The following is an 11,075-nucleotide window of genomic DNA, read 5'->3' on the forward strand; positions in this document are numbered from 1 at the left end:
ACTAATTTAGTTAGTAGCAAATTAACAATTAGTAATTAGAAATTGTAATAAAATTCTATAAATAAATTAAGCGTTTTTTTTTTTTCATTATTCGTAGTTTTTTTTGTTTTCTGACAAACTTTGTGTGTGGAAAAAAAATGTATTTAGTTATAAGGATTATTTTGGTCTAATACTAACGGCTTATTATTAATTTGTAGCTACTTTAATTTGCAAATGGCCTATTTTTTTGTTTACACACACACACACACACATATACATACATACATACATACATACATATATGCAATTGCACAAAAATATGCGTGAATAATAGTTTTAAAAACTGATTTAATTGTAAAGTGCGTTTATCAAAGTTAATTATGCAAATAGAGATATACATACATACTTATTTTTATATACTTATTTACAAACATACAAATGCATACATATGTATTTGCAACTGTAGGTATATGAAAATGTGAACGCGCATAGCATAAAAAAAAACGTGTGGAGTTTATGTGGCAAAACGACATAAATAAACTTCGGTGCATAAATACATACATACATGCATATGTACACATGACAAAAGTACAGTAGCGCGCAGAAAATTTGAATCGAAGAAAATTGAAAATAGAGGAGATGAATGTATAAGCATATTTTACAAAAAAAGAAAGCACAAAACCAACTGTGCAATGCTACTCAGCTGCAGTTTATTTTCAGTGGAATTTTTATATGTGCATTAGGGTGGGCACTTTTTTTACTATACGGGTATGGCATAGCAGTATCCTACCTGAAGTTCTAAGCAAATTTGCCGAAGAATCCATTGGTCTAAAATCATTTTTTTTTTTGCTGTAGTTTCATAAAATGTTTGAATTAGCATTTCCTTAAAAATCATTTCAAAGGAAAAAGAACAAATTTTCGGATTTCGGCAAGTTCGAAATTGATTTAAGGCCCATTGTTTCATCGGAAAGTTCTCTTGGAATAACTTACCCGCTTAGTCGAGAAAATGTCCCATATAAATTGACCCGCCCTTATGTACATCCGTAAATTACATATGTACGTATGTATGTTGTACGCGCCAAGTTTATACGTTTGACTTTATGTACATCTGCCTTAGGGCCAGATTTTCTAGTGCACGGTTGTATTTAGTTAATCTAAGTTTGAACTGGCACTGAAAAACTGGCCCTCAGACTCCTACAATGTGTAATTTATTTAACTTTGCATGTGATTAATAAACTTTAAGTTACATACATACATACATACATACATTATTGCATGTGTTTAAGTATTTGTATAGTTTTTTTTTTTTTTCTTTAACATAAATATGTATATGTAATTACTATTTTTATTTATGTTAAATAATAAATTTTAAAATGCAATTGATTAAAATTACAATAATAGTGAAGCAAAACAGTTAAAATTCAACTCTGCAACATATAACCGTTATAAAGTGCATACTTCATCATAAATCAAAAAACTATGCAAAACTGAATAAATTCATAATAAAAAATAAAAAAAACATGTTTTCAGTTTATGAAAACATACATATTTACAAACATAAAACACACCTGCACATACACATAGAAAAAAACTGTACGGTAAATCTATGCTACAACAACAATGTATGTAGAGAGAAAACGATATTTTTTACTTTACAGTGGTTGCTTTTACGAAAAATACAAAAGATATTTTGAAAACATCTCAATTTCGCACATTCAATTTCTGCAGGTCGCTATATATTTGTTTTTATATGTTTTTTTTTTTAAATTTCGGAAATATTTAAAATGCTTTAGTTTTTGTTTTATTTTATAATTTTTTTTTAAGATCTATGCAATTTTTGTAAAATGAAATATAAATAAATGATTAAATTTTAAACCAAAAAAAAATAAATAAAAACGTTGAAATTAATTGAAATTTTTTTAGGTAAGTATTGGACGTCATGAACCGCATGATCTTGTAACGCAAGAACGCGACGTTGCATTTGTAACTAATAATAATAATAATAGATTGGCGCTTGCACATATGTTAGTGTTTGGCCGAGCTTCTCCTCCGATTTGTGGCGTGCGCCTTGAAGTTGTCACACAAAGCGGAGGGACCTACAGTTTTACGCCGACTCCGAACGGCGATTGTATTTTTATGAGAAGCTGTTTTTCATGGCAGAAATACACTCGGAGGTTTGCCATTGCCTGCCGAGGGACGACCGCTGTTAAGAAAAAACCTTTTTTCTATATTTTTTTGCGATGTTGCTTTGACCAGGGCTTGAACCCAGGCGTTGCGGAGTGGAAGCGCGCACTGCTTACCACTACACCACAGCGGCCGACTGCATTTGTAACTGGTTTTGAGAAAAAAAAAGTTTGCGAAAGCGACTTCGGCAGCTGAACATTTGTTTACATCACTTTCTTCTTTAACTAAAGATTAGTTAATTCAAAACGACAACTTTTTAAAGAGTTTAATTGAATAATTTTACCTAAATTGTGTGTTTAAGTGGCTGGCTCAAACCGCACTAAACGAAAGAGGATCGACCGCGCCTTTTAAAAAGTCACCAAACTCAGGAGTTTTATCGGGAGTTGTATATTAATATTTTTTCGCCAATTTTCTATAAAAATATGGTTCATTCAACAACAAAAAACATAAAAATATAATTCCTAAACTTTGTGCAAAACTCGCGAAAATTCAGCAAATTTTCACAAAATTTTAAATTTTTTAATCAGATTTTTTAGAATTTTTTTGAGTGTGCAGTTTTGCAGCCCATTAAATTCTAGTAAAAAATGCAAGTTCGGAGTTAGTCAAAAATTGCCAAAAATCAACGGTAATTCCTAGCTACTTAAAACGTGCACGTTATTATAACAAAATTGATTGGGTTCCAAATCTGTATTCTCAAAAAAATTCTGAAAAATCTGATTAAAAAGTTGAAAATTTGCTGAATTTTCGCGAGTTTCGCATAAAGTTCAGGAATTAAATTTTTATGATTTTTGTTGTAGAATGAACCATATTTTTATACAAAATTAGCGGAAAAATGTTAGAATGAACATTGTGGCATATATTGTGAAAAATTTGCTGTGCCAATACTTTGTTCCGGCAGTGTATGTATGTACGTACACATTTCTCGCAAGGCACCTTTGTATTCAAGAAACAAAGCAGAATGAATACCCATCCGCGATGATGATTCGTTGCTGTCTCGCTAACGACCAGAGTGTCCAGATTGGACGATTTAGCGCCAAGCTGGCGATTGGTTTTGGATAAAAAAAAAAATAAAATTAGGAAATCGCTTTTGGCGATTTTTAGCGATTTTTTCTTTTAAAGTAAATTTTTTGTTCGCTATCTGCAAATTGATATTAACAATTTAGAATTTTTGTGAGAAGAAATTATAAATATTTGACATTTTCGAGGCCAAATATTTTGAAAAAAAATCAAATCAGCTGCTATACCCATACTACCTGTTCACTGTGCCTTGGTAGTACCATAAAATATTTTCTTCTGAAAAAAGTTAATTTATGTGCAAACATGTAAGTAGGTATGTATTAGGGATGTTGCGAATGTGGTATTTTAGACATCCGGGGATACGAGGATGTTCACGCTTGCCGGGTTATCAAGTGATGTGGTTATATTTCTTATTCAATTTACAACAAAAAATACACTGCACAATAATAATTTTTAACCAGATAACCTGATAATCAGGCAAGTGCGAAAAAGCTCCGCTTTGATTATTGCGAATGCCCACAGATCCACACTGTTTCTCATTGGGCTCGATGCGGAGATTATCCCTCCTCTTGGCCGCTTCATCTGCGTCCCTGGGGAATGCAGAAAACGGCGTCTCGTAATTTTTATTAAGGCAATTTCGCACACAACACTTTCGCTTTCTCGAGCTTTTAGTTTGGAAATATTTTAGCGCAAAAATTAAATAAAGAAAATTTTTTGTTCAGGTTTCAAGCGAAATGGCAAATGACAAATGGTGGGTTTACAGTTACATTTGGGATATTAGGTGTGTATAGTGTAGGCTCAGACAGAGAAACTTTTGTTGTTGTTGTTGTAGCGGCTACCAAGCCTCGCTCGGGTCGGTTCATCCGTCAACATTGTCATCCAGGAAGTGTACGACTTCAACTGGGTCTGTCCATAAGGACAGGGGCGTTAGCTGGGTGTGGGTCTCAGGGCATTTGAAGAGGTGCCGAGAGTCATGTGGCAACTCTCCACATGCCGGGCATTGGTTGGGCACATCCTCGTTAATTCTGCTCAGGTATGAGTTTGGCCTGCTGCAATAGCCAGCCGAAGCAGACAGAGTTCTGTCCCGTCCACGTCCGGTGGTTGTGTGCCTAGAACGGCATTCACAGGGCGGGAGTCTACATAACTCGAAACTTATTCCCCGTGAATGCCGTTCAGGGCCTGTCGGTAGGCTGACGGGTCCAGAGGTTGGTTAATGAACATCTGGACTTCGTCCGTCAGTTCGTAGAGATGCCTCCTGACGTGCCTTGGCGAGGGCTCTTCTGCAAGCAGATGTTTGCTAGGCTGTGGCTCCCTACAAGGAACTGCTTGCAGAGCAGTATGTTAGGCTCCTTGACTGGGAGCTTCTGGGTCTCGTCGTGAAGGTGGTGTTGAACTCGCCCTCTTGCGATTCACACACTTTTCTGGTGACAAAATCAATGCTTTTTTAAAAGTATTTAATTGACTAGGTAATCGTTTCAAAAGTTCTTCGATTAGGGTGATTAAACGTTTTTGACAGTCTATTAATATAATTCTTAAGTCAAGTTTATCACGCAGTTCATTAGCCTATTCTGTAAAATTATCGTGGAAAACTAAGTTTTGTATATTTTTATAATTGGAAAACACTTATTTGAAGGGAAAAAATCGCGAAAAATCACCAGTGGCGATTTTCTAAACTTTTAAGCGGAAATATCCAAAAAAAAATCGCCAAATTTGGCGCGAAAATGGCAAATCTGGACACTCTGGTTGGCCGTTTACAGCTGACAACAAAAAAGGTACAAAAGAATTGCTCTGTGTGGCCGCGAAGGGCAACACCAAAAGAGAAGTTGCATTTAATGAGCAACAAAAGTTTCTCTGTGTGAACGAAGTCTTAGGGACCAAACACAATACAATTCTGTTGTTGTTGTAGGCGTGTTCATGTTTTCGGAGTCCTTTCATGCAACTCTGTCAGGTTTTTGTTTCTTTACCGAACACATAGATGTCGCCCAAGTGTGCTGTCATCTGCGTGTCTGTGTTTGGATTTTGGCGCGAAATAAACAAAAGTGACCAAAAAGTGTGCGTTGCAGCTGGCAAAAGTGCATTTGCGTCTTGAAAAACTGTTTTAGTATCCAATATAATTAATTTTTATTCACACAGGAAAGTAAATTATTAAGAAAATGCCACGTCGAGATTATGTACAAGATAAGGGTAAGTATATCGCTCTCTATATTGTCAATACCCTTCACGAGGATAACATAAATTTTACAGAATCAATTAAGACCTTTCTGTCCGAGTTCTGCAAAGAAGATGACACCGGGAAAAAGCAATTTGTTTACGCACATCAACTTGTGAAAATTGCCCATCGCGAACAAATACTCATCACAATAGATCTCGATCATGTATCGGAATTCAATGAAGAGCTTACAGAAGCCATTATTTCCAATTGCCGACGTTATCAAGCGATGTTCAGTGACGCTATTGTCGACCTTCTGCCCAGCTTCAAAGAACGTGAGGTTCCAGCCAAGGACGCCTTGGATGTTTACATCGAACACCGCTTGTTGATGGAGTCGCGCACACGCAATCCAATGGAACAACGGGATCAACGTAACAATTTTCCACCCGAGTTGATGAAACGATTGTAAAGAAAAGCTTATTAAAATATTCTACTTTCTTTATAAATGCAATATTTGTTCCGTATTTACAGTGAAGTGGCTTTCAAGCCACACTCCAATGAGAAGGCCCAGTCCATACGTGAAGTCAAAGCGGAACATATCGGAAAATTAGTAACTGTGCGAGGCATTGTTACTCGTTGCACTGAAGTAAAGCCAATGATGGTTGTAGCAACGTATACTTGTGATCGTTGCGGCTCTGAAACTTATCAGCCTGTAAACTCGTTAACATTCATACCTGTTCAAGAATGCCCCTCAGATGATTGTCGAGTGAACAAAGCTGGCGGCCGTTTATACTTGCAAACGCGTGGCTCGAAATTCGTTAAATTCCAGGAGATTAAAATACAGGAACACAGCGATCAAGTACCTGTTGGACATATACCACGCACCATGACGATTATGTGCCGTGGTGAAGTAACTCGTATGGCACAACCTGGAGATCATGTGCTCATTTCAGGAGTTTTTCTGCCATTAGTTCGCACAGGATTCCGACAAATAATTCAAGGCTTATTATCTGAAACATTCCTGCAGGCTTACGTAAGTATATCTTACCATTATTTGTTTTCTTTTCCCATAATTACGTACGGAACTGAACACATATAGCGCATCGTTTGCATAAATAAAAATGACGAGGCGAGTGACCAGGAATCTGAGCTTACTGGTGAAGAGTTGCAAGAGCTAGCACAGGACGACTTTTATGAGCGTCTTGCCACTAGTTTAGCGCCGGAGATCTATGGTCACTTGGATGTGAAAAAGGCATTGCTGCTACTTTTGGTGGGAGGCGTTGATAAGCGTCCAGATGGCATGCGTATACGTGGTAACATAAATATCTGCCTGATGGGCGATCCTGGTGTAGCCAAATCTCAGCTTCTTAGCTACATAAGTCGTCTTGCCGTGCGTTCACAATATACCACCGGTCGTGGTTCCTCTGGTGTGGGTTTAACCGCCGCCGTCATGAAGGACCCTCTCACTGGTGAAATGATGCTTGAGGGTGGTGCACTCGTGCTTGCCGACCAGGGTGTATGTTGCATTGACGAGTTCGATAAGATGGCAGATCAGGACCGCACAGCAATACACGAAGTAATGGAACAGCAAACAATTTCCATTGCCAAAGCAGGCATTATGACTACGTTGAATGCGCGTGTATCAATATTGGCTGCTGCCAATCCTGCTTTTGGACGTTACAATCCACGACGCACAGTTGAACAAAATATTCAGCTACCAGCTGCACTTCTGTCACGTTTCGATTTGCTTTGGCTAATGCAAGATAAACCAGATCGAGACAATGATTTGCGTTTAGCTAAGCACATTACCTACGTGCATAGTCACAATAAGCAGCCACCGACACGAGTAAAGGCACTCGATATGAATCTTATGCGACGTTACATCAACCTTTGCAAGCGCAAAAACCCCACTATACCCGATGAGTTGACGGAATACATTGTTGGAGCTTATGTGGAATTGCGACGAGAGGCGCGCAATCAAAAGGACATGACCTTTACATCGGCACGTAATCTCTTGGGAATTCTACGCTTATCTACGGCACTGGCACGTCTACGTTTGTCGGATAAGGTTGAAAAGGATGACGTAGCCGAGGCGCTACGCCTGCTGGAAATGTCAAAGGATTCGTTGAATCAGTTACATGAGCATCAAAAAGGACAGTAAGTATTGCGCAATATTATATTTGTCGTATTAAGGCTCATACTAGTGGCATCTCTGGAAGGTAGTTAACCTTAAAACTTTTTAACTGAGGTCCAATTTTCTAACAAAAAATTAAAAACCAGGCCATTGAAAAATCTTCCAAAATAATTTTTGTGAAATTTAGCTTGGAATAATGCTGAGTGGTGGTGTATGGTTGCCCCTATTTGCAATTTTATTTTGCTATCAATATTTTAGACGCCGTTCATATGACAGGCGCTTAACGCGCGTTATTCAGCCCTATTGCGAATTCCATGTGAACATATATTGCCAAAAATTATAAAGCAAAACAAAAACAATTGTTCCCAATTTGTTTTTGTTGTACATGTTAAATTATGGGAACGATTTATTCACATGGAGTTGGCAATAAAGCTGTTTATATAAACTTCATTGCAATTTTCTTGTATTAATATTAAATCCTTTTTTTCCAGCGTCCCCAACACATCGGACAAGATATTCGCTGTTGTGCGTGAATTAGCCGGCTCTAGCAATACTGTTAAAATCGCGGACGTAATTGATCGTTGTACAACCAAAGGCTTCAAACCAGACCAAGTGGACAAGTGCATTGAGGACTACGAGGAGCTGAACGTGTGGCAAGTCAACATGGCGCGCACAAAAATCACCTTTATGTAATGAAAACGACAGCTTGGTACGTCGTTTCGTTCGCACCTAAAGTACATATTTTGACTTGCATATTTTCATTTAACTCACTTTCATCTTCATCAATTACGTTCTTGTTACTTGAATGTAAGAAAGTGTATTTTTTTAGTTTTAAAGCAATAAACGTTAGAAAGACAATTTTATGTTCACTATAATTTATTTGAAATAAACGCATAAACTATTTGCGTTAAGAATACACATTGATATAGATAATAGTAAAAACAACAATAATACACAATATTAGATTCTCGGAAATATATGTACATTTGGATTGATTGCGGGTTGTGAAACAAATATTAATAACTTTGAATTTGATATTCATAAAACGCTTCGAAATAAAAACCTAATAAAATGGCATCCTGTTAAGTACCTCCAGAGCTATTCTCTAATAAAATCCTAATACCAATCGGGGGAGCAAAAGATATTGAAAGAACCGAAATGCTGGCGACGCCTACAACATCTATGTATTTCCTGCTGCTCGTGTGCAAAAATTGGTCTATAAAAATACGGCCCCTTAATTTTTGTAATGTATGCGTTAAAAGCGATATATTAATTCCCTTTTCGAGACTGTTCCCTTGTAGGGGAGGGTTTTCAACGATTTTATTTTCTACATTGCGCGATAACTTTTTAATACAAGTGTTAAAAAAAAAATAAAATATTCGGGTGCAAACGTGGCTCCCACATTTCTACGCAAAGCTCAATGTATAATTTTGGACTAAAACTCTAACCTATATATCGTCGTTTAAAGTACAAAACCGCGTATCGTCGTTCTGCAAAACCGCGTAACTGATTATTTTTGCCAAAAATTGCATTTGCTCACAGAAGCTCTTGGCTCAAGCCAAATCCTGAAATATACTACTACTAAAGAGAGAACCATTTTGAAATATGAGTATTTTTACTCTCTACAAAATAATTTATGCACCCTCACATAGGCGGTTTTGTACTTTAAACGACGATCTGTATGTAGATACATACATTTAGTGTAACCCGAATTTTATATTATTTAATATATTTGTTTTATTATGTACAAACATTCTACGGTGCAAAAAGAACTAAACAAGCTAAACTAAAATAAAAAATTAGATTGAATCTGCTTGCATGTTTCATTGCAAGCATCACATAGGTGTTGGTTGCACCATTGATGACCTAATAAAAGAAGAGCAAACGCTCTTGCGCCGAGGTCGATAGCAACCGCCATGTGCGTTTGATGGACACATACTGAATGAGCGCGCGCACACAAATCAAGAAGCCAAAGGCCATGATAAGCCACCAGAGCCACGAATTTTCGTGCGATGCCAGCTCGGTGGAGTTCTTCACAATGAGCGTCCACTTTGCCAGCGACAAGCCAAACCCGGACAGGGCACCATATCGTGCAGCGATTGTGTGACAAAAGCAGGTGAGCATTAAGAAGCCGATCCAGTTGAAAAGGAATGCCACCATGAAGGCCATTATGAACATTATATCCGTGCCGAGCAGACTGTTGTCGGTGGTGCTGGTCAAATTCTCAGCCTCAGACGCATCGATGGCGATGAATGTAAGAGCTGGCGTGGTGCCAGCGGCGTTTGTGCCGGTTCCTGGCATACTGCCCACACCGTCACGTATATGGGCCAATAGGGGGTTTGGTGGCGGCAACGGCGGTGGTTGCAACACGTGTGCGTTCATAAATGGCGGAGGCAGCTCCCCATTCATTGATTTCTCCATCTGCACCTCTTCGTATGTGGGCAGCTTGGCCGTGTGCTGCATTATTGGCATATCGCCAGTTACCATCATGACGCCGGCTGGCGTTGGTGTGTTAATTGGCGGCAAAGACACCTGTAGCACGGGCGGCGCCTGCTGTAGTGACGAATGCTGTAGCTGCTGAGTATTGCCGCCGCTGTTAGTCAACTCGTAGGGAGGAGGGGCACTGAAGTCCGCTTTTGGTGGGCCAAGCTCCTCACCATTGGACGTAGGTGGCGGTTGTTGATTATCCGACATCCTGTCGAGCGGTTGTGTACGCACGTATGGGCGTTTGCGAAGTTAAGCTGTAAGAAAATTTCATAAAAAAACAATGAGGAAGTGCATCACAGAATAAACAAATAAGATTTTCTAATCATTTAACAATTTATAAAATCAATTTTACAGAAGTAAAAGGCCTTCAGTTGGGTGATTGTTTTATATTTATTATAATTCGTGTGTGATACGATAGTAGAAATAAAAATAAATAAGTAGTAGTCGTTGTACATTTATTAAAAGAGCAATTCTTGCATTTATTATTGGCTTAACGCCAGCAAAGCACGTCGATTTCATGATTGGTTCACAAATGGGTTAAGATTTGGTGCTGCATTTAGTTTTTTTTTTTTTTGTTTACTTAGTAAGGCAACATTTGACGAGTAAAGAACCCTTAGCTGATACATTTTTAACTTAGCATATAAGGTTACTTATCAGCGCTCATTGGACGCCAACTTTCTCAGAGGATGTGCACCAGTGGCTGTATATTTCCCTCTAATTCTAAAATATAAAGACTTGAAGTAAATTTTTGATAACCCAATATTATATCGCTAGCTTAGAGTGAAAAGTTAAATTGGTTTCTAAAACTTAGAGCTACCAATTTTTTTCTGTTCGTTTCTATGCTGTGATACGCAAATTCGCTAAATCCAAAATAATCATCGAAAATTTCATAAGCCCCAAAGAATACAAAGACCTTTCATCGAAGTTGCGGAATTTCACGCGTTTGAATGGGGTTTTAGTTAGAAAAATGTATACGAATTTTATATTAAAATTTTGCCAAATAAATAAGAGATGGAAGAAAATCAGTTGGAAAGGTTTTTATTATCTCCCGTAAAATTAACAAAAAATGGACTTAGCAATACTTCACTCTAAGCTAGAAGATATACGTATGTATATACATAGATG

The 11,075-nt window shown here is 37.7% G+C and overlaps 2 protein-coding genes across 3 annotated transcripts in view; one reads left to right on the forward strand and one right to left on the reverse strand.

Annotated features, from left to right (window-relative positions):
• The first annotated feature begins 5,194 nt into the window (after positions 1 to 5,194).
• On the forward strand, positions 5,195 to 8,939 carry LOC118748045 (DNA replication licensing factor Mcm7). Its single transcript, XM_036482333.1, has 5 exons — positions 5,195 to 5,364; positions 5,425 to 5,794; positions 5,861 to 6,362; positions 6,429 to 7,486; positions 7,955 to 8,939. Exons 1-5 carry the CDS (start codon positions 5,334 to 5,336, stop codon positions 8,154 to 8,156), a joined length of 2,163 nt encoding a protein of 720 aa, XP_036338226.1. The 5' UTR covers positions 5,195 to 5,333; the 3' UTR covers positions 8,157 to 8,939.
• The window catches only part of LOC118748046 (NEDD4 family-interacting protein 1-like), a 29,638-nt gene continuing 26,879 nt past the window's right edge, over positions 8,317 to 11,075 (reverse strand). For both annotated transcript variants that reach the window (XM_036482336.1, XM_036482334.1), the window contains exon 2: positions 8,317 to 10,204. In XM_036482336.1, the coding sequence (XP_036338229.1) occupies positions 9,330 to 10,157 (828 nt within the window). In that variant the 5' untranslated portion in view covers positions 10,158 to 10,204 and the 3' untranslated portion in view covers positions 8,317 to 9,329. The remainder of the gene's footprint in view (positions 10,205 to 11,075) is intronic.

The sequence above is a fragment of the Rhagoletis pomonella genome, unplaced genomic scaffold, assembly GCF_013731165.1.
Source record: "Rhagoletis pomonella isolate Grant_MI unplaced genomic scaffold, Rhpom_1.0 Rhpom_scaffold_00012, whole genome shotgun sequence".
NCBI classification, from domain to species: domain Eukaryota; kingdom Metazoa; phylum Arthropoda; class Insecta; order Diptera; family Tephritidae; genus Rhagoletis; species Rhagoletis pomonella.